General features: G+C 40.1%; 2 protein-coding genes across 2 annotated transcripts in view; one reads left to right on the forward strand and one right to left on the reverse strand.

Moving 5' to 3' along the window:
- MTRR (5-methyltetrahydrofolate-homocysteine methyltransferase reductase) overlaps positions 1–11,602 on the reverse strand; it is a 30,681-nt gene extending 19,079 nt beyond the window's left edge. Inside the window, exons 1-5 of the mRNA XM_080610203.1 lie at positions 11,275–11,602; positions 8,645–8,798; positions 6,527–6,644; positions 5,037–5,409; positions 211–333 (exon numbers count right to left, since the gene is read on the reverse strand). Of these exons, the coding sequence (XP_080466329.1) occupies positions 211–333; positions 5,037–5,409; positions 6,527–6,644; positions 8,645–8,798; positions 11,275–11,418 (912 nt within the window). The 5' untranslated portion in view covers positions 11,419–11,602. The remainder of the gene's footprint in view (positions 1–210; positions 334–5,036; positions 5,410–6,526; positions 6,645–8,644; positions 8,799–11,274) is intronic.
- Positions 11,603–15,030: 3,428 nt separating this feature from the next.
- On the forward strand, positions 15,031–22,144 carry FASTKD3 (FAST kinase domains 3). Its single transcript, XM_080610202.1, has 7 exons — positions 15,031–15,298; positions 15,897–17,360; positions 18,320–18,405; positions 19,000–19,162; positions 19,747–19,816; positions 21,164–21,278; positions 22,036–22,144. The coding sequence occupies exons 2-7, from the start codon at positions 15,926–15,928 to the stop codon at positions 22,132–22,134; spliced, it is 1,968 nt and encodes a 655-aa protein (XP_080466328.1). The 5' UTR covers positions 15,031–15,298; positions 15,897–15,925; the 3' UTR covers positions 22,135–22,144.
- Positions 22,145–24,280: the final 2,136 nt, after the last annotated feature.

A 24,280-nucleotide genomic window follows, 5' to 3' on the forward strand; every position in this document is an offset into this window, starting at 1 on the left:
TTGACTTCCACATAGTCATGCCTTTCAGTGAATAAATCAACCTTTGCATTTGCAAAATGGATCAGCTTAAGCTGACATCCTGTTGTATAAGGAATTAGGATTTTTAACTTTCAACAGTCTAGTAAACATATTTCCCCCAGCTACTATATATAACACATGCTTTTCACCCTTTATTTTAACCCACTAAAGCAGAAGCCATCACAAACTTACTGCAATATCAAGTTCTAAGAGTAATGCTGTTTTTATTGCATCTTCTCTAGTGAGCTGGACTGCTTTTGTAACTGGCACTTCAAAGACTGTTCCCTCTAAAATCAGTGAGGACAAATGTGGATTCTGAAAAAAAAGGACATGAAAACTTACACTAAAAATGCAAAAGCTGAATGACATCTTATTATGATATACAGGAATTACTGTTGCCACTTTTTTTTTGTCACAATCTTAAAAAAAAAATTCAGAACAATAAGGAAAAACATGAATATTCTACATACATAACTTTGTTTTGTTCTACCTTCCTAAAAATCATATCCAAGCAGTAACAGGCACATATTCAACTATAAAAAGTCAGTAGGCTTGAATAGCATAATGGGCCTAAACTACCATCAACTGCAGCTCGCTGTTCCTTTTTCAAGAGTTGCTTTGAAAACAGTCAAATTAGAGAATGGCATTTATGTCAAAATGCCGAGAATTCCCACCTAATTAAAGGATTAGTAGGTGCACAGAACAGACCTAAGGAGTAAGAACAGAATTTATTTAAAAATATCATTGCAGATGTACAGTTTAAGACTTCAGGGAGTAGACAGGGCTATTATTACAGACAATTTATAAAAGGATTTTTTAAAAATACTGTTAAATTTAGAGGCAATCAGCAAACTCCACACTATGAAACAGCATCATGCTATGCTGCATTCCTACACAGGTGAAAATGTGCCCAAATGATTGTAGATGGGCATAAAGAATAATCCCAGACCACCTCTGTCAAAGGATGTCAGCTGAAGATTAGACTACAGTCCTCATTTCTCCATCACTATTGTCAGCAAACTTCATCTGAGTTACAGACAAAAATGAAGAGGTAGAAGAGATACCAAATGTCCATAACAATACCCTCATATGGAAAGGAATTATTCTACCAATAAGAGAGTATTTGTTAATCTGAAGACTTCCTATTTACAAAAAGACAAGGCAAGAAAATTACTTGAGACCAACAGTTCGAAGTTTTATTATTCTTGAAAAATTTGACATGGTGAATAGCAGCTTGGGCCATATCAAGTTACTGTGGATCAGCTGGACTGTGACAACTGTCCACATTCATATTCCCTTCAAGTCAAGTTCAAGGCACAATGAGAGAAAGATTTAAGCTAACTTGGCACAAGCAATCCAGGAGGTTCCTTGATTGTGTGGAAGACAACTTCCTTCTGCAAGCAATAGAGAAGCCGACAAGGAGAGGTGCCATGCTTGACCTCGTGCTCACCAACAGGGAAGGGCTGGTTGGAAATGTGACGCTCCAGGGCAGCCTTGGTTGCAGCGATCACAAGATGGTCAAATTTGAGATCCTCAGGACAGTGAGAAGAGTGTGCAGCAAGCTCACTGCCCTGGACTTCAAGAGAGCAGACTTTGGCCTCCTCAGGAACCTGCTTAGTAAGGTTCCACGGGATACAGCCCTAGAGGGCAGGGAGGCCCAAGACTCTTGGTTGTTATTCAAGGATCACCTGCTCCAAGCTCAGGAGTGTTGCATCCCAACTAGAAGGAAGTGCAGCAGGAGGGCCAGGAGACCTCCTTGGATGGATAAGGAGCTGCTCAGGAAAATTCAAAGGAAAAAAGAGGCTTCTAGAAGGTGGAAGCAGGGACAGGCGGCCTGGGAAGAATACAGGGATGTTGGCCGGGAAGCTAGGGACTAGGTTAGGAAAGCTAAGGCCCAGTTAGAATTGAACTTGGCTAGGGATGTTAAGGATAGCAGGAAGGGATTCTATAGGTACGTAGTGAGTAAAAGACAGACTAGGGACAACGTAGGCCCCCTCCTGAAGCTATCGAGAGAACTGGCTACCTGGGATTTGGAGAAGGCTAAGGTTCTTAATGACTTCTTTGCCTCCGTCTTCACTGCCAAAGGCTCTGACTGCACCACCCAAGTCTTGGAGGGCGGACACAGGGGCTGTAAGAATGAAGACCCTAGGCCCACTGTAGGAGAGGACCCGGTTCAAGACCATCTTAAAAACCTAAATGTACACAAGTCCATGGGACATGACAGAATCCATTCGCAGGTCCTGAAGGAGCTGGCGAATGAAGTTGCTAAGCCACTGGCCATCATATTTGAAAAATCATGGCAGTCAGGTGAAGTTCCCAATGACTGGAAAAAGGGAAATATAACCCCCATTTTCAAGAAGGGGAAAACGGATGACCCGGGGAATTACAGACCAGTCAGTCTCACCTCTGTGCCTGGCAAACTCTTGGAGCAGATTCTCCTGGAAGGCATGCTAAGGCACATGAAAAACAAGGAGGCGGTTGGTGACAGCCAGCAGGGCTTCACTAAGGGGAAATCCTGCCTGACCAATTTGGTGGCCTTCTATGGTGGGGCTACAAAACTGATGGACAGGGGTAGAGCAGTTGACGTCACCTACCTGGATTTGTGCAAAGTGTCTGACACTGTCTCACACGACATCCTTGTCTCTAAGTTGGAGAGACATCAATTTGATGGGTTGACCACTCGGTGGATAAAGAACTGGCTGGATGGCCACACGCAAAGGGTTGTGGTCAAGGGCTCAATGTCCGGCTGGAGACCGGTAACGTGTGGTGTCCCTCAGGGATCGGTGTTGGGACCGGTCTTGTTCAACATCTTTGTCAGTGACGTGGACAGTGGGATTGAGTGTGCCCTCAGCAAGTTTGCCGATGACACCAAGCTGTGTGGTTCGGTTGATACGCTGGAGGGAAGGGATGCCATCCAGAGGGACCTCAACACGCTTGTGAGGTGGGCTGATGCCAACCTGATGAAGTTTAACCATGGCAAGTGCAAGGTCCTACACCTGGGTCGGAGCAATCCCAGGCACAGCTACAGGTTGGGCAAAGAAGAGATTCAGAGCAGCCGGGCGGAGAAGGACTTGGGGGTGTTGGTCGATGAGAAAATGAACATGAGCCAGCTTCAGTGTGCGCTCACAGCCCAGAAAGCCAACTGTATCCTGGGCTGCATCAAAAAGGAACGTGACCAGCAGGTCGAAGGAGGTGATCCTGCCCCTCTGCTCTGCTCTTGTGAGACCTCACTTGGAGTATTGTGTGCAGTCTGGTGTCCTCAACCTAAAAAGGACGTGGAACTGTTGGAACAAGTCCAGAGGAGGGCCACGAGGATGATCAGGGGACTGGAGCACCTCCCATATGAAGATAGGCTGAGAGAGTTGGGGCTGTTTAGCCTGGAGAAGAGAAGGCTGCGTGGAGACCTCATAGCAGCCTTCCAGTATCTGAAGGGGGGCTATAGGAATGCTGGGGAGGGACTCTTCTTTAGGGACTGTAGGGATAGGACAAGGGGTAATGGGTTAAAACTTAAACAGGGGAAGTTTAGATTGGATCTAAGGAAGAAATTCTTTACTGTGAGGGTGGTGAGGCACTGGAATGGGTTGCCCAGGGAGGTTGTGAGTGCTCCATCCTTGGCAGTGTTCGAGGCCAGGTTGGATGATGCCTTGGGTGGCATGGTTCAGTGTGAGGTGTCCCTGCCCATGGCGGCGGGGTTGGAACTAGATGATCTTAAGGTCCTTTCTAACCCTAACTTTCTATGATTCTATGATTCTAAATTGCATTATCTTACACTTGCTATAAAGGCTTAAGATGCAGACCCGTACTGCAAGACTACTAATAAGCAGCAGCTTGTTAATTCAGTCCTGAGACTCAACTGCCCAGGACTTAGACCATATAAGCAACTAAAGAGACTGTGTACCCAGCCTTCTTTAAATAGCAGGGTGTCTTTCCATTTTGGTTTTTCTTAAGCCAATTTCAGATGTACTTGGCAAAAAATACCTACAGTTTTTGCAATGTGACATACTGGAAAAGGACATGAACTGTTGTCGTGGTTTAAGCCCAGCCGGCAACCCAGAACCACGCAGCCGCTTGCTTATTCCTCCCCTTTGTCCCCCCACTCCCAGAGGGATGGGGAGGAGAATCAAAAGCGTGTAACTCCCACGGGCTGAGACAAGAACAGTCCAGTAACTAAGGTATAACCAAACCCACTACTGCTACCATCAGTAATAATAATGATAATGGAAATAACAAGGGGAGAGAATACAACCGCTTACCACCTGCCGACCGATACCCAGCCTGACCGAGCAGTGATCTAGCCCTTCCGGGTAACTCCCCCCAGTTTATATACTGGGCATGACATGCTGTGGTATGGAATACCTCTTTGGTTAATTTGGGTCAGGTGTCCTGTCTCTGCTACCTCCTGGCTTCCCCTCCCTGGCAGAGCATGAGGCTCAGAAAGGTCTTCGTCAGAGTAAACATTACTGAGCAGCAACTACAAATATCAATGTTATCAGCGCTGTTCCCAGGCTGAAAGTCAAAAACACAGCACTGCAGCCGCTACTAAGGAGGAAAGTGACTGCTACTGCTGAACCAAGGACAACTGTGTCATATTCGCAAAATCATACTTGATCCTACATGGCACCTACTTGTTTAACAAGGTCTAGCCAGCTATGTCAAAAACGGTGCCAAAAGAAAACAAACCTCCATTTGATTCTTTCCAAGACTCAAGACAACTATCCAGTTTTATACTTGAAACTTAGACTATAATCTTTAACCTGTACACTGAATCACAGATTAGTGGATTCAGCTTCTTCAATCTGCTGCTTGAAAGCAGTATTTACTTATTTTTCTCTATTTACAAAGAAGTTAAGGCACCAATATTAGAACCTGATCACTTGCAATTCAAAAACCTCCTGTGTTCAGGGATGTATCTCCTTTATATAGGAATCAGCTTGCTCTTTTGAGATATATGTAGTAGTATATACACTCATGCTTTTACCAGAGCTGGAGGCTTTCCTCATACAAATTTAAGTCCTTACCTCACCATGGGTGTCCTGAAATTGCACCTCTATATATTCTGGTGGCAAGGCAGGAATATTAAGAGCAGACTGAGAGACTGGAGGGACAGAATAAACAAGTGAAGCTTCAGTGTCTCTATTTGAAGCCACAAGGCTGATGTCAACCAGTTTCTGTGAAAGAACATCAGAACTCTTCACTCCTTCCTCTTCCAGCTTTAAGTTCTGTACTTCGGAGCTTAAGTTTAGCTCATGCACAACGTGCGGGGCTGCAGAGAGAGAGTTCGAAACAGCATCAACAGCACTATTCATGCCTTCTCTTTCTTTCTGCAATAGAAATACTTCCTTGAGAGCATGCCAAAGTCCATGAATCCAAGGATCAACCACTAATTCCAAACTGGGAAGGAAAAAAAAAAAAATATTAAAAAGAAAGGAATGGATGAATTATCATAATTTACTGGAATGTTAATTTACAAATAATGAAAATAACACAAAACTTAAAACCACTGTTTTCAATTTTTAATATATCTCTGCAGCAGTTATCAAGATGACTTTTTTGTTAAAAAGCTATTTTTATTTAGTTATTACAACTGTCTAAATTTATGGAGTCTAAAGTGTATAACAGCCTTGCTCTTCTAGTTTTTCATTTTTATTTTCTCATGCTGAATTTTATGACAGGAAGTTAAAGGGATGGTAGCAAAATATGCAACTTTTCATCGTGCAACAGCAACATTAAAAGCTTACACTAATGGTCTATTTTTATTATTTTAGAACACAACATATAAGTTTTATGGTTATGGCAATGTTTGTGTTCAACTGTCTTGCAACATCATGCACAGAGCTGATATAGTCTCCAGTTCAAAATAAATAAGCCAAGACTGCAGCCTACTGGCCAGACAGAGCAACAGAACTGGAAGGGAGCTCTTTTCTCACATAATTCCTCTACAGCAATAAACTCCCTACCCCCTTCTTTCATAATTCCTCTACAGTGAGCAAAAATCAAACAAACAACCCCCATCCCACCAAAAAAGAAAGAAAAAAAGGCAGGAAAAATGTATTATGGAAGAGAGAGAGAAATTAAATAAACGCTGTAGGGTTTGCCTAAATTAGCTCTACTGCAAGATGTGAGCTTGGATTAAAGTCTGACGTGTATGTAGAAAGACATCCCATTACCAGTACCACACATTCTGGGAACTGCATTTATTTTTATTTGCTTCAGTAAACAGAGTACATTTTTAAATCCCTCCACTTATTTTGAATTACTTAATTTCAAGAACTGCTAAATACCCTCTATTTTTCCAGGGAGTATATCTGTTCACTCACATTTTAAAAACTGAGTTTTATTTAATGGCGATTGAGATTGAAAAGGCATACTGTGTTCGGACAGGACTTGTTCCTATGAGGTGCTGAATTTTCAGGTCCAACTGATTTCAAAGAGTTCAGAACATTTAGCCAAATTCACATGTAATTATTGCATCTTGATGGAATAAAATCCAAACTCATCCAGTTCTTACCCTACACAATCATCTGCCAATCCTGTGTCGTAGAAGTGCCGGGCTCCAAGTTCTTGAAGTCGTCGGTCTACTATCTTTCCACCATTACAGAAGAACGTATACTCTGAATCTCCCAGACCTAGCAAATTCAAGGAAAGAGGAATCATGTCAACCAGCCAGCCACCCAGGCTACACAGGCAAAAGATCTGCAAAGACAACACAGGGTTTTCTTGCAGACAGACAAAAGAATCTGATATAGCAAAGTGGCTAGTACCAGGACACTTTTATGACCTCTGAAAAAAAATTGTGCTTGTCCTAAACTAGAGCTGAAAAAGTGGTTTCTCCTTCACAAATGTAAGACAGAATTTCTGTGAAAACATTTAGTTTTCAGTATCTTATATTTCAGAAGAAAAAATACAAAACTGCTATTACAGGAAAAATGTAAGAAGTTGAATTAATTAAAAAGAGTGAAACTGATAAACTGTATGTGAATTACCAAACTAAATTTTCTCACCTTCAGATTAAAATTCTTAATATATGTCAGTAATGTAACTGAGAGAGTATCTGAAGAAATACTGGAAAATATTGGAAAAATATTTGAAAAATATTGGAACCTGAAAAAAATTATCAAATATATAAGTAATTTAAAACAGTATGAAATAAGAAATGTAGGAAAAAGGCATCTGGTCCAATATCCTCTTCCCCAGAAATCAGAGATTTCTTTGTAGATCTCATTTTCACTGCACTAGCTTTTCTGCCTTTAACAATCATGAAGATGTTATGTTAGAAGAAGACGCTCTTTGTCATCAATTAAACATCAGGAGGTGCATCAGGAGGTATGTTCATGGAGGACCACTGACTCACCCTAAAAGTGATCAACCACACATAACTCATCCTTAACAGATGCTTATCTAACAATCCCAAAGACCACTAGTTAGGTAGTCCTCACAAAGTCTGTACGTAATCCAAAATGGCACTCTTTCACTATCCTATCACAATTTTTCACAGCCTGACCCTTTCTTGTGTGCAGTTTCAAACCAGCAGATCCTTATTATTCCAACCCAACAATGGATGATTCCTTTCTTCTTTATAACAGCCTTTTTTTTTTTTATTAAAAAATACTTCTGTTCCCTCTCAAGTACAGTACTTACAGTACACACCTCATGGGATAAGATGAAATGGACGCCATGAATGTATTTTAAGACTGGTTAACTTTTTAGACTAAAATCACAAAACATATTATAACTTAGATCCTACAATATCTGTTACAACAAAGATTAGTATCAATACAATGCTTATCTTCATATATGCATGGGTATATATGCATTCAGTCAGCAATGAAAAATCTGATCATTTCAAAACCTGTGACATGTAACTCGGCAGTAGCATAACAACTTCTCAAAATGTTACATGACTAGAATGCATATATTTCAGACTTCCACATTATATATCCATTAGAAATCTCCTTCTAGTGGGTACTTTCCTCACTAGAAACCTAGAAGTTTCCTCACTCCTACCTCTCAACTTAAACTTGTCAGGCAAAAATAACCTAGGTTCAAACAGAAGTTTCTTAAAATACAATCTGGAAGCAACAAACTGACCTTACCATCAACTCATGATATATCAGATGTATTTTGTCAAATCTGTATTTTGCACATTAGTCTAACCTGAAGTTACATTCCTTCTATTGACGAGTATGACATTCAAAATTTTTTAAATATATTACAAATTTAAAGGGATGAGATGATCTTAAAACCTTATTTTTAAGGACATTTTATAATTCCTTTCCCTGTGTATAGAAAAATGCCTTATTATTCGCAAAGTCAAGTAAAACCATCTAGTCCATAGACACTTGACATGAAATCAAACAATTCTAGATAGCTTGAGTCATGTTGTTTATACAAAGAAAGTAAAACTATAAATAAATGAAATTGGTAGCTTACATTCAGATAATTTCTGTTACACTTTTCCTTTATTGCTCATAGAGGATATTACACAAAAAAACCCCTGTTCATATTATAAAAATAAATGTTTTATCAGCACTTAAAAAACCTCAAACAACCTATTCACAAGTAAAGGAAAACAAAAATTATTCACCTACAGACAAGTGGTGCAATAACATACAAAATACTAGATCACCTAGCAATCCATACTGGAGATGTGCGAAATGATCAGATGGCAATGTGGTGTCTTGAATTTCCTTTACAAGCTTGCGGGCAGTGTCTGGTGGGTCTCCAGTACCAGTAGTGGAAATAACAATAACTACCGGATCCTTTTCTGTTTCCAGGTTATACTACAAGTAATAGAACAAGTAAGTTACAAGGTGCCATTTGATACCTATGTGTAGCCTTAGATATTAACTGTCATCCTTCCTTTCCCCAAAGGTACACAGAAAAATGTTTAATCTCAACTGTGTTAAACCACAGAAAGTCTTTCATGTAATTTTGGGGATACAATTTATAATCTCAGTGGTGTTTTCAAGACAAGATTGGGTAAAACCCTGAGGAATTTGCTCTGACCTCAGCCGACCCTGCTGTGAGATGACCTCATGAAGTCCCTTCCAATCTGAATTAACCTATGATCCCACACACAAATGCCAAAGGGCAGCATTTTGAGCAGGCTAGTCCGCATGCAAAGAATATTTCACAACTGCACTCAGGCAGCTTAAATACATAACTCCTAGAGTATTTGCTTTGTAAAATGGAAAAAGTATTTATCTACATACAGTCACAATCACATAGCGAGCCATAATCCCAATAAATTCACACAGATAACGGGGGGGTGGCCATACAAACTGAGGGGATCATTTCCAAATTCCATTAGGGATCACTTGGTTCTCTCTGATAACTTCCATATTACATCTGTCCTGGCCATAAGAAAACCAAACCAAATGAAAACCAAAAGAAAACCCACAAGCTGTGCCTTGGGTGAACACTAAAGCAGCTCTGAATAGTGATAATCAGTCACTGTGCCCTACAGTCTAATTCATTTTGGCCCCACTCCTCTGACCCAAATTCTTTCCTCTACCCTTTGCTAATACCAATCTTCCACACTTCTCACAGTTTTATGGGAGCTTCTCTCATCACATCAGGTCAAGAACTGCCTATGCTTGGGATTGTGTGACAGTTCCGTAAATTCAGGCCTCATGGAACCATTTATTTTTAATCAAGTAAAAATCATTCTGTTTCTTTGATTATTCCATCTTTCCACAGATAGCAGGCTGCAGCACTGAGCACTGCGCTAGCATGCTGTCTGTCAGGTCACCCATATAACACGCCGTTTCACAGCACCTCTGCAGGCTATGGGTTTTGAATCAACAGCTAGTGACCTATGTGAAACACAGCTCCACAGAATTACAGACACCTTGTTTGGGAGTGACCTCTGGATGTCATCTAGTCCCACCCCATGCTTCAGTGGGACTAACTGCTAAAACTGCATTATGTCAGCTGTGACTGATTGAAGTCCGAAAACAACTAAGGGCAGAGATTTCACTTTACTGGCAGCCTTTTCCAACCAGAAATTCTCCACTACTGTGAAATCTGAGTTTATCAGGCTGCACTCAGTGGATTTTGCCTCCTGTTTTCTGCTGCCAAGAAGAATTTGGCTCAAGTAGGCTGCTATTAGGTCACTCCTTATCCTCCTTTTTGCCATAATAAGTAACCTAAGCTCTTTTTACTGCTCCCTGTAGGTTTCAGTTTAAACTCTCTCCCAGTATTCCAAGTTTAATAAAATAGCCCTGTTACAAGAAAATATAAATAAAGACTGCAAGAGATACTATGTTTCATTTCAAGCAGAAGTCAAATGCAGAAGAAATGAAATGGAAGAACATAAGGAGAAACTTCGCCTTCCCTACTGGGTGCATAAGTCTCTTCCTAACACTTTGCTCCACACTTAGTAAACATTAATTCAAAAGCAGATGTCCAGCTACCTACCATGTAGTGCATACCCAAGAAAGCAACTTGCTAAAAGGAAACTTAGTTTTATAAGCTTCTCACATTTTCAAGTGCATGAAAAAGCAGGTGTTATTTTCTGCTCCTATAAAATACCAGACTATCAGGTTTTGTTTGGTTGTTTTGGGGTTCTTCTTTTAAATGTTTTTGTTTGAGGACATATAGTTGAAAATACTTTGTGAAGGAAATTACAGTCCATATTGCTTTAGTTACAGACAGATGCTAACAGTTTTCAGATTCTTATCCTTGGAAAATAGCAAACAATAAAAAGTCACATCCTTGCTTAGGCCAAGCTTTTAACTTTTTTCTAGAATGCAACTTGAACATATCCAGTGTGAGCTGGAGTGAGCGCATATGCTAAGTAACTCAAGAAGACCCTAAAAAAATCTCAGGGTCGTGCTGGAGCTCAGGTAACAGAACACAGGGCCTCAATCCAACACAAAAACAACAGGGGGAAAAAAAGTGGCACTTCTAAGAACAGGAATGCTGACCAGTAAAATACAGAATTTGTCGGCATACATAAATAGTTTTCAAGAACTCACCATGCTGTTATTAGATGAGAGATCAAAGATATATTCATCTACTGTTCTAATAACAGAAATCACAATAAAGATGTACCCTTGGCAGAAGGATATTAAATGTCTGTGAGTACTGGTCCAAATTAGTGATTCATAAGAAACTAAAAATTTAAAACTAGATGGTATTTTAGGTGGGTGCATGTGATCAGCCTTCATGATTATCAACACCCACTACTTGAGCACATGAAGAAAAATGCAGCTCTTAAATATCTTTCTTTCAAAACAGCATGGATTATCTTACCTTGTCCATTTCACTCATACAGTGCATATCAGCTTCAAATCCATGGGCACCTGCCTGCTGCCATATTTCCTCAGCTATGGCTTTTGCCTGCCCCTTTTGTGTTGCATAGAGGAGTAAAAACCTCCTTTTTAAACCACAGCACATTTCCCAAAACAGAGTTGGTTTTGTTTTGTTTTTATTTTAAAGACACTGCAGGAGAAAAAAAGAAGGGGAAAAAGTTAATTTATTACATGCAAAACAGCAAGATTTTGCTTTGCTTATTAAATTAAAAAATCATACTTTGAAGGATAGCAGAATCTGTGTTTAACTTGGAAATGAGGCATCTGCTCTGAAGAGGCACCATTTCTCATAACCAAGCTTTGCAGGCCAGGTTGCAAAGAACTCTTGGTATTGGTCGTATGCTCTGTACTGCCTCAATGTTGCAGTCATATTACAATATCCCTCTATCAAGAATCTAGTTTGTAAACAATACAACAGAGAAACTAGTTTCATGAAAATATATACTATTTTTATTATGTAAGTTACATTTCCACTTTAAAATCAGTGATTGCTTTAGTTACCTTTCTGATATGTATTTGAAAACAAAACAACATACAGACCTGTTGAAATCAAACTACACTGCCTAAGAAAAAAAAATTAAAATTCTCAGGTTCTTCCTTCCTTAAATCAGTGTTTTTTGCCTGAATGTGTTTATATTTCACTGCCCACGATGTCTATACCTTAGAACACAAACATGGGGTTTCATTTCATATTTCAAAAAGGAGCTTCTTCTATAAGTGCAACTACACCACTGACTGCTTGGGCTTTTCTCTCCTAAAAATAAGAAAACATCTTAGACAAATCTGCTGTAGTGTACAATGCCACTACCTCACAGCCTTGCAAGCAGCTACAATGAATGAGATGTATATCCATCACCATTCACCTGTCCCATAAAAGTTCGAATGAGAGAAGCTTTATTTCATGATTTTGACATAGACAGAACACAACAGATCAAGGACAACTTCAAGAAGCAGTGAGTAAGGAGAGACAAGCAGAATGTCTCTCATGCATATATTACAAACTAATCTTCTATTTTGTCTCTGCTAGAGAGCTGCAGTAGAACTCAAACACCTAGAATTACAACTGAGTCATTTTCAGTTCCAAACCTGAGATTTTTTTCATGTGTCTGTGCCCAGTTTGCTGTACTCCACCTACCGCTCCCACACAGATTCAACTACAAAAAGCTATCAGTGTCCAAGCCACAAACAGTGATTTATGGAAACCTGTGGCAAAGTGATTTGAGGTATATCTCTTTCTTGCTCCTTTCAAGAGAAAACAGATGTGGTGAAACTAAGTGATAGCTTCTTAAGAGTACAGTGCCTGTGCCGTACATGAATTCCATGAAAGATGTAATTAATAGAAAAATTCAAGGCTTTCTTTGTATTTTGTTCTGTACATTTTCCATTACAGTTTTCACTCTAAATTGATTAATTACCTAAAAATATTAATAATTACCTTAACAGTTGCTTTAAATAAATTCATTTAAATAACCAGCTTCACGTGTATATGTATATGCACAGACAATGCATATGCTAAAACAATCCACAACCTTTTTCAGTCTCCTTTTCCAAAAGAAATACAAAGAACTTTGATGACACACAAATTACAGTGATTCATATAAAATAATTTAAATGCCCTCAGATCCCTATAGTAATACAGATTTATCCTAGTCATAGGCTATATTTTCACTTCAATTGTTCTCTTGTCAGTAGGTGGCATTGCCCAACTATAAATGGAGAAAAGCAAAAGATGAAGTGGCCTGTCATTACTACATTCTTTCTTACACCTCGGAAAGGGAGAAAGATAATCAATTTTCTACAGGGACCACATCACAGCAGAGAAGCAAGGGGATAACCAACAGACTTCAAGCAAGAGTCAGCTTGGGAAAATATATAACAGAAGCAGGAAAATTTGCAACGGCAGGGGAAGAGGAGAGAGCAACAAAAAAGAACAACAGTCATGATGTGGTCTGACATGGCTAGATGTTGCCCTGATAGTGCTATGACCCCTGCGTAGGCCAGGCAGAGCAGCCCCCTACATAAGACACTGTGAGCTGCTTCCACTCCGCTAGTACAGTAACAATAAAGGGTGCAAAAAGCAACTACCCAGATCTTGGGTGCATGACTGTGAACTTGTGGGGAGCTTTCTCATTGGTGTGGGGACCAGTAGGTTGTATAGAGACACAAAAATTAGAGCTACCACACCTCCCACAGAAGGTGTATGTAAACAAGAGAACCCACATGGCCAGAAGAGGGGCTCATGCTTGAGATGTGCTCCTCCTGAGAGAGGGGACTGCCTGTATGTAACAGTGAGAACGTGTGCTTGTGGGAAGGTGGCAGGCCGCAATTAGACAAATCCTTAGAATTAGATAAAGAAGGGTGTTTAAATATTTGTAGACATTTATTAACATTAAGTGCTTCGTATCATATCTGTTCCACTGTTGTTATTGACCTTGAATATATAGTTCAATTAACTGATTAAACAGCAGTTAAATTAACTTCCTGGCAGTTAATTACATCACCAATAGATCAATAAACTCCTTTGATCCTGATGTGATGCAAACTACACAAGTTGATGAGTTTCTCCCTGTTAGAGCATCTTCTGTCATCAAACAGAAAAGCTTCATGCACAAACTGATCAAGTGATGCCTGCTAGGAGAAAAGAAAATTAATCATGCCTACCTGCAGATGATCACAATTAAAAAGCAGGAGCACACTTGCACTCAGATGAATGTACTGTCCACATTGCTCTTGCTTTGCTCCACTCTTCAAAGATGATACGCCACTTCTACTTATGTGACAGAAGTTTAATTGAAATAAAGAGGGGCAAAAATGGTAATTCTAAACTAGTAAGCTTTCTAAAGAATCTCTCTAGCTTTAAAAGTATTACCACATCAGTGGCCTTTAACATGGTGATGTGCTGGAACTCACATGTCAAAGAAACCCAAAACAATGTTTAGGCTAGGAAAACAACCCAGGATTTGCTGGCTCAAACCAAGGCTTAACATGAAACTAAAGAAGAAATTTCAAATTATAGCTTGTCTGATCCATTACTCAGAAGTCAGAAAACTAAAAGTCTGCAAAAGATTAGCAGGGATTCCATCAGCTTCATAAGTCAATACAACATACGAGCAAACAAGCTACGCAGTTTCACTGAACCAGATGTGCTGGCCCTAGCAATTACACAGCTGTACTGTAAATAAAGCCCAACTAACTACTTCATGTACCTGATCTGCCAAAAAATGTCAAACTGCATGGCCGCAGAGTAAAAACACAAAAAACTTCTCCACTACCTTTACGTACTTCTGTATGGCTTCACACCGGGCTGTGGGGACACGCCTTCAGAGCCATGAAGCTATTCCCTTATCATTTTATTAAGTTAGTGACTTGCTCAGAATCACCTTCACTCTACAACCAAGACAAACATAAAACCCCACAAAACCTTCAATGTAACCCGCATGGGAAACCCTCCGCGGCCCCGAGCTGACCTTCCGCCCAGAAAAATTTGGCTGTACCAACCCGCTACGCAGGCGGAAAGCTGTCTCTGAAGGACAGCGATCTTCGTGAGTTAAAGCCAGCTACACACCGCCAGCGGCAGCAGCAACAGCCTCCCCAGAGACCCGGTACCTCCAGCCCTCTTGAGGCGGGCCAAGTCTGGCGGTGCACCTCGCCTGCCTCCCACCCGGCCCCGGCTGCCCCCCAGAGCGCGCACCCGCCAGCCCGCGGTGAGCGGGAGTACTTGCACTGGAGGGCGCGCTTGTGATCCACACGTACACAGGCACAGATCCGACTCCGCGGCCGCCCGGGAACTGTCGCGCCACTCCAGACCTCCGGCGGCAGCTAGTAGGCGAATGGGCGGACCGAGGTAATTCGAGGCGCGTAGATATCCCCAGCGGAAAGCGGCGGCTATCGGAGACCGGAGGTAGTCGCCAGGGGAGAGCCGGAAGCTCCCGGCAACCTCAGCGGTGCCCGTCATGGCGGTGGAGGTGAGGCGTGCCGCTCTCCAGCGGCCCGGCCACCGGCACTGCCGGTGCTCCCTGCTGCGGAGGGGGGAGGAAGGCGGATGGAGAGCGACGCCCCGGGCCCGGTAGCAATAGGCGCTGGGGTGGGAGGGACGCATCTCGATCCACGGCGGTGCCTTTGGGCCGTGCCCGTACCTCGCTGCTGTTAGCGAAGGAGGGTTGGGACGGAGCGGCTCCGCCTGTCCCGTTCAGATATCTCTCCCCGGTGCGAGCCCTTCTGGGCCCGCTCCCGCCGTGGGTATTGGCGGTCTGTCCCTCTGCTGCCCAGCCTTCGAGGGTAAAGAGACCGGCGCTGCCGCCGTGCGGTTCTTGCGTGGAGCGCCGACTGTGTCGCACGCGATCGGTGGTGTCCTTAGGAGGCACGGGGCAGAGATGCGCTGCAATCTGTCACTCAGGTCTCACTCCCGGTAGTTTCATCTTCTCTTTGCATTGCCTTATGCACGTGGTCGTGGGAGACGGATCTTGCCAGATGTGTCCAGCCACTAAAAGTTGGGTAGGGTTTTTTTTGCTATATTTTAATGACATTGGTGCTGTTTTCCAAACTGTATTTTTCTTCCTCTAGGTATCTTTTGAGAACCCACTTGATCCAATATGGCTTTGATTAGCCAAAAAAGTTTCCAGTTTTATTCATCCAGTGCAGCAGCAAGCAGGTCCATTTTGATGACCCTAAACAGAAGGTTGAGCTTTATCAGTGGGCAGCAAAAGCCCCAAAGCTGTAGCTCTGTAACCATGAGGATGTTATGTTTCAAAGATAAATCTCAGTATATGTTTTGTAGAAAAAATCACGTACAACTGCGGATACAGTCCCTTTCTGTTAATGAAACTGTGCACCTTTGTGGGGATACTGGGAGCAGTACTAAACCTAATAATGTGTGGATGGATGAACAGCACTTTTTCCAAAAGCTGAACAGCCTTTCTACATCAAAAGAGATTTTTGACTTTCTCAACTCTGTGGAAATCATGTCTGATACTATGGCATCAGGAGCCCTGCAGAGGATTTCTGAAGTTGAGATGGATGACAATGGTCTGAAAAACCCTGAAGGAGTGTTAGAGAATGAAGTTTTCAGGGCATTATGCTTCCAGTTTGAATTTGAATCCTCAAAACTGTCAAACACTGGGCTGCTGAATGCATTGCAGGCTTTGATAAAACTGCGTATAGATCCGCGGAGTATGCTGATGGCAAGTTTGCTTTCAGAGGCTGAGGAACGGCTTGGCAAAGGGCAGTGGACTGTTAAAAATCTCTGTGCTCTTGGGGAGAGTTTGCTTGAGTTGGAAGGCCCAAGTTGTGCGACACTGGAACAAATTGTGAACCACATGCAAGAAAAAGACATGGAGATGTGGACTCCATGGGAAATAGTGATGGTTTATAAGATGCTGCAGGGGACTGTTGGGGAAGGGAAACAATACCAAGAGTTGCTAAACAGGCTGAACGGTGTCACTTTATCCATAGTTTCCCAGCTAAGCCCGAAGTTCACAAGCATTATACTGAATTCACTGGTGGTCCTTCATCAGACTCAGGCAGTTCCCTTAGTCACAGCACTGTATAGGCATTCTGTGAAGCATATTCCATATTTCACAGGTGATGAACTGGTAAATGTACTGGAAGCTTTCCTATACTTTGGACATCATGAACAAACTTTTACAGTGGCACTGGAAGCACATGTTCCCAAGTCCATCATTACCATGCAGCCTCAAACAGTCAGCAAAGTCATGAAGTATTGCTCTCAAAAGAGGATCCTTTCTAAGCCCATTTTCGATGCAGTGGCAGAAGATTTCATTTCTGATGCTGACAGATTTACCACTGAACAGATTGCTGAGTGTATTACGCCATTTGGGACATTAAACTATCTGCCTCCAAGTGCTTCTTCCTTGTTCAGGAAGCTTGAAACCGTACTGCATACTCGGCTTCGTCACTTTCAGCCTCACACCTTGCTGAACTTGCTGCACTCGTGTGTCCTTATTCAACGTTATCCAGTAAATTTTCTGCCAAAAATATTTAGTCCCTATTTTCTGCAACAGCTTCAAGGTAAGAAGTAGTGTTTCTCTTGCAATATTCTGCATTTCTTATTGCTGCATGGTGTGTTTCTTGTCAAGCACACATTTCTTACCACTGCCATCTGTCAAATCAACAATGACCTGGTTGAAGTGAATGGAGAGTAGTGATCAGGAGTCCAGAGAACGTTGTTTCCTTGTGGGGTAAGGTAGAACCAAATACGGACTTCTGCTGTCATCTCCACTTCTGTTCTTTCAGAATAAGAATTATTGTGTTGCATTCTTGCTTCCAACTTGGTATATTTCTCTTTTTTATTGTTATCACAGTCACCTTGTGATATATGAAAGGGGTAAATGGATAAAGCTGAAAAAATTAATTTGCAGAGTATAATTGTTGGCTTAATTAAACCAGAAGTGAGATCTGAACCAATAAAACGTAACAGCATAATAAATGTGAGCAGTTAAGGACAGGCTGGTATTTTTTTATTTTATTATCTGGGTAAAATTGTAAATTGAATTCTAAGGCTCACATATGTTTTAACAGGCATAAAATTGGTGCTCCTTCCTGATTTTTAAATTACTTTTAATCTAGAATCTGATATGGTGATGTGATGCTTTTTTCCATTGGCATCCTGTCTGCAACTGCACTCCCCTGGTGGAGGCTTTGTGTGCCCATCTTTGTTCCATGCGCTGAGCTCCTTTCCTTTCTACCTCTGGACAAGCACTACAGTCCTGTCGTTGGCCCTGCGTCTTAAAATACTGAGGAAAACATGATGACATTTAAAAATCTCTCCCATGATTTATCCCATCTTGCTTAGGAGATCTCAGAGTCTGTTCACCTGGTGCTTCTAAGACTGTCTTGTCTGCAAGGGCTGCCTTCACCTAATTGTATTTTTGCCCCAGTCTAGTAAGCTTCTAGAACACCTCCATATGATTTTGTGTAAAAATACTATGTTGAAGGTACACCTGAAAGCCTCAATATTATTCTTTCAGCTCAGCCACCTGGTTTGGACAGAACTGTTGCCACCCAGCTAACCCAGCTTTTTCTGACTGTTACCCTGGAGTGCCCATTTTATGAGGTACGGTGCATATGAAACCAGAGCAGATGTTAACAAACTAATTTGATAATTAGCTGAAGACAGTCTTCTGCATAAAACCATAGGAATTGGATGAAACAGTTGGGTTTTGTTTTCTTTGATGAAAATATGAAGCATTTCTACCTGTTTGATTGACTTGATATATTTGTATCAATATTTGTGTGTTTGACAGAACTGACTAGTTCAGAGTTAAAGTACCTTTTTGTGTATTTCCAACTATTTTTCCAACAACTCTTCTTTTTTTTTTTTATGCTTGGCTTGGGAAGTCTTGGAGCACAGAAGGGATCAGGCACTTAGACATTAGCCTGACTGCAGAGAAAGAGTTGTGCATTTCTCATAAGTGATATGTTCAGTGTGATAGCATGGAAGCCTGTTGAGGATGTGCTGGTGGTTGTTCTGTGGTGTTCTGTTGCTTGCTTAAGTTTCCAGCCGATCATGCCTTGGACTGTAAGTCTCTCTCGCTGGACCTGGCTTTGAAATGCACAGAATACATTTTGCTACATTAATATGAGGTAATTACAAAAAATGTTATCTCCTCATTTATTTTGTTTGATTTGGTTTTCTGTCATTATGTAGGGTCCCAAACTCCTTCCAAAGTATCAAGTGAAGGCCTTTCTCACATCTGACAGTTCTCTGGATGTTCAGCTCCTCAAAAGGGTGAAGGCTGGTTTACTTTATTTACTGAAAAAAAGAATGTATTTTTCGTCAGAGGTATCAACACCGTATTTCTATACACTTGGTAAGTATAATTTCTTTAGATTAATAATAAAATGTGTGCTTACATTGTCTAAACTCAGTTATTTTCCAGAAATAAAAATTATTTCTTTTATTACTTTTCTGGGAATTCTAAATTGTGCAAATACAGAAAAAGAAAACGGGAAAACAAAACTCTGTAGAAAGTCTGCAATAAGGAAATATGGGAACTTCAAGGAAATGCATTTTTCAAAGTCAGGAAGAGGACAGGGAGAGAAAAGAAATGCAGTGTTGCTTGGAATTTAGGCAGCCAGTCTGCACTGAAAATAGCTGCTAACTCTTGTATTTTATTATCAGCTCCTCTTTTACTTACTTTGTACACAGTTAGTGTCATTTAACTACATTATACGTTTTAGTGAACTTGCAATACTGCCTTGCTGTTAGTGTTATGAAAGGTTGAGTGAAGTGTTACCCTCTGTATTAAATAGCCTATACACATCTTTTGCAAGCCATTGTGATTCAGAAAAATTATTGCAATAGTGTTATAACAATGAACTGTAAGAAGATGAGAATTACAGTAAAGTTTGTTATATGAAGTTTTAATGTCACTTCTCTTTTCATTCATACTAGATATTGAGATTAAATTAGACGAAGAAGGTTTTGTATTGCCTGCTGCCCAATGTGAAGAAGTACACAGACGGTAAGAGAAGCAAATAAACCACTGGTAAAATGTTAGTTAACACTAACAAAGAGCATCCAGGGTAAGACCCTTGCAAAAGTTAAGATAATTGGAGTTTTGCCATTGACCTCTAACAAAGTTCCGGTTTCACATTGAAACCACTGACAAAAGGACAAAGTTGGCAAAATTAATGATCTGTACTTTTTCGTCACTGTTTTTTCTCCTGACTATAGGGTGTCAGACAATCTCTTTACCCAGATCTCTTTACCTGATCAGGTAAAGAGATGATCAGGATCAAAGTGATCCCGAATAGTAATGTATTTTGATGTTCTGTAATTAATTATCAAATTAATTCTAATTGATCATGTCTGCATAGATTTAACATATTTTAAGCCAGTTTGAGTTCACAGATTTACTTCTGTAAGGAATCCTGTGTAATGAAGATAATTGCCATTGCCACAGATGCTGTTTTTAATTGGAAAATGCACAAGTGTTTAAAAAATGCTTTAAACAAGGATTATTTTGAGAAACCTCAGATACAAAGTTAAGCAACCTGCCTGTGTCATATCTGCAACAGCACTTACGTGGATTAAGAAAAAGTCTTTGGAAAGGTTATGTTTTCTTCAGCTTAACCTTCCCAAGACTCACAGACTAATATAGATTCTTTCCAAAATCCCATGTTTAAATGTTTAAGAATGGGCTTTGATTTTTTCCTTTTTAAATTACAGCTTTCATGTGTAAATAAGGTCACAATATACTTAACATACTGAAAATTTAAGCAACTTTTTTACAGTGGATATACAAATTTTGATTTAAGCTGATGTGATTTTTATCACCAAGGAGAAAAAATACAGTTATAATCCATGATGCTGCCATCTATCCGTACAGGTTTAACTTGAACAGATTTATCTCAAACTTAACTTGAACTCCCAACAGATTTAACAGGTACAGTAATAAGTTGAATAAATATAACTGCTGAAATGTTTCCAGACTGAGACAAGTAGTCTGTTTGCTTTTCCTTCTAGAAGAATTCAAAACTGTTTATCAATTCTTATTTTTGTTCAGAGCATATAAATAAGCTTTTCAGATCAGTTTCACTGAGCTTTCAGGCTTTACCCCTCCCACCGTTAAAGTGAGCAGTTTTAATCATCCTGAACTAGGTAACTACCATCCTACAGCATCTAATTCTAGGGGTATTAGGGAGTAAGAGTAGAGGCACTGTCTCCTGGTTCTTAGGAACTGCAGCAGTTGTGGTTATTAAAATAACTGAGGTGTTTTGTTTTTTTTTTTTGTTTGGGTTGTTTAGTTTGGTTTTGGGTTTTGTTTTGTTTAGGTTTTTTTTGATACTACTCTTGTGCTTGATTGTAGAATTGCCCTCTGTGTCGATGGTCAAAATAGATTTTGCATTAATAGCCACAATCTGTTGGGAGAAGAAGCCATCAAACAGAGACATCTTCAGTTACTTGGTTATGAAGTTGTACAGGTAAAGTCCAAAGACAGTGGTTTGCTTTTGCTCTGGCTAACAAAACAAGTGAAAAATGATTATATTTAATGCTTAAAACTGTAGTTGCAATTACTTGCCAAGGCAGATACAGTCTTGTCCTTTCTGTATTGTGTTCTCTTTGCCTGGATTTGCCTTTTGGAGGGTGTTACAGAAATTCGTTTTTCTTCCTTGGATCAGTTAGTGTATTCTTCCTGTGTTTTATGCCAAATAGTGGCTGCTTGAAAGACTACTTCTCTGCAGTGATTAAGGTCCAAATCTTGACTTAAAGGAAAATGTTATCTAAGAGTTCAGTAGAATTGGAATTTTTAATTAAATAATTTTTTAGAAAGGTCTGAATTCAGAGTTTAAAAAGCGTTAAAAAAAACCCCAAACTGCTTGTATTGTAAATAATATTTTCACAATACAGTATATCCTTTATTTTGCCTGTTGAATTAATAGGGGTTTTTTTAAACATACTTTGGACCAAAACAGTTCTTTCAGATTTTTGAGGTTTTCTTTTCTATTTATAATCAGTTACCCATTATATTTAACTTACACTGTAGCAGCTATCACTCTTTATTTTACAGTAATCTTTATTCAGGTGATTTAAAGACCAGTAATATTATTGGGTTTAAATGTTTAATTTTAAAACAGACAAATCTTTTGATGGGTGATTTTACATCTGTTTAACCAACATCAGTCTTATCCAGTTGTTTATTAAATGTATTTCCAGCAATCATTTTTGTTTTGTTTCCAGATTCCATTTTTTGAGATAGAGAGTCTACAAAATTGCAGAAAAATGGCAGAATATCTACACAAAAAAATCTTTTCTCATACATATGGACTCAGCTGCTGACACTGGAGAATAATACTAAATCACAGGTTGGCTTCCTCTACTGTAGATATTGTAAATACTGTGCATGAAGAACAATTCTGTTTTCTAAAATAACTCCACCTAAGATAATTTGAGCTTCTGAATATGAGACCTTCCAATAAGTGGAACAGTTGATATGTAAACAGCAATAAAGAGACACATTTTTTTTTAAGTTTTGTGTAAATATTTATTATAAGCTAACAGATATAAGTGCCAGTCAGTGCTGTGTTTCCTTTGTATCATCACTGGTTCTCACAACTGCAGATAGACAAATCAGGGATACTGGCTGGTCTGAATGTACCTAATGTGCCATGCTACCTACCAGTCAGGGCTTTTCTTAACAGTATAAAAAGGAACTGTGCAACTTGCTTATAGCTGTTCATGTGATTTCCCCAGTGCTTCATAAACCCAGAATATGCAGTAGTTGCACAAGCAATATTGGCTTATGGCTCATGCTTAAAGAGATTCAGACGGCTGTTCACTAAATAGCAGTGCCTTATAGAAAATGAGTGTTTTTATTAAAGATTCACTTTACTTTGTAAAAGAAAGCTGCCACAGGATAGTGGACTTGCACAGCTGTCTCTCTGAGGGCCATCTGAAGTTCTTAATACATACTAATTGTAATTTTGTCTTTGGTGGCAGTTTTAGCTAAACTGTCTAAATGGGGTATTGTATATGCTCCAGAGTTTCTTCAGTTTACAGTCTGCCATTCAAGCCTAAACTGAACACACTCTGAAGCTCAGAATAGCTATGTCCTGCGCAGTCCTTTTGTTTGTGTGAGTATTAATTCTGGCAGAAGGGTAGAACTAAGAACTGGAATCAGTAACCATGTCAGCTGGAACAAGGGTGCCCTAACTTGGGTCAACATGTTTTCTTTACAGATGAACATAACCTTACTTTTAATACTTGATGAGCTGCCATGTAAATACATTTTCATGTTAGCTTGTGCATCCTGTCCTGTGTGGAATTGTTATTTGTAAGTAGCAAAGCAGAATTCCCAGCATCACTTGGTTTGACTTTAACTGTTAGGATTTGATACAAAAAAGGTGAAACTTGCACATCCTTAAAGTTCTGTGTTTCACCAGTAGATACGGAACGTGGCCATTTTTAGTTTTTAAGGCTACTGTTTTGTGAGTTGTGGGTGTCCCAACAATCCCTGGAGATTTTTTTATGCAAAATCCAGATCCAAAATATGATTTACATTGTGTCGTGTTGTGCAGTCTGTTCACGTTAATTTGTTGCATGTACAAAACCCTTACAGTAAGTAGTACCTCAGCACTAACAGGTGAGGCAGCATAAAGAGGTAATGAGATACTTTACAACTGTACAGCGGCAAGCTCACAGCACATTGGTAATCTAGCAGTTGTCATGCTAGTGAAACAAACTGAAGAAGGACTGAAATGTCCTTGCAGACATTTATAAAGAAGTCCTCCCTAATATGGAAGAAATCATTACGGTACTTTTCTGACACAGAGCTGAAGGGAAAAGTCAACCACTCAGCTGAATGAGAAACAAGTAGTAGTTGTAACAACTTGTGAAAAGTTCAAAAGTGAGGAGGGATGAGAAGGGACTGAAAGAGAAGGGGGGGTGACATAAGCAAAGAAATGAGATAGGAAAACTCAGACCGGTGTTTTGATGAATTACGGCATTCGCCACAGTGGAAATGAGCCGGTGATGCCTATTTCTCACGTAGGCCAGAAGGTGGCGGTGTTCCCAAACAAATTTGATTTCCAGTAGTTTTTCAAACACAGATGGTTTGTAAATATAGTAAGACTAATTAAAACAAGTAATTTGTACTGACTGTCCCAAGCTAAAAATAACCTGCCTAGAATAGGGCTGTATTCCAGCTCATTCTTCTCTGGTATACATCTGATACTGATTTTTGAGAAAGCATTCTGGTATTGTTAGAAAACATTTCCTTCTCACTTTGTTCTTACTGTGATTCATTTAATGCTACTGGATTTGTTTAACGAAGTATTTATTGTTGTAAAGGAATGTAGCAGTTACTGCTTTCTTGTCCCTAGCTTCTCACATCATGCCAGACAAGTGCTATTGATTGCCTACTTATCCAGGCCCCAGATTAATAAGTTATTTGGTTTTATTATTTTTCACTAAGAGATTCACTGTG

The sequence above is a fragment of the Psittacula echo genome, assembly GCF_963264785.1.
Source record: "Psittacula echo genome assembly, chromosome: 2".
In the NCBI taxonomy this organism is placed as follows: Eukaryota; Metazoa; Chordata; class Aves; order Psittaciformes; family Psittacidae; genus Psittacula; species Psittacula echo.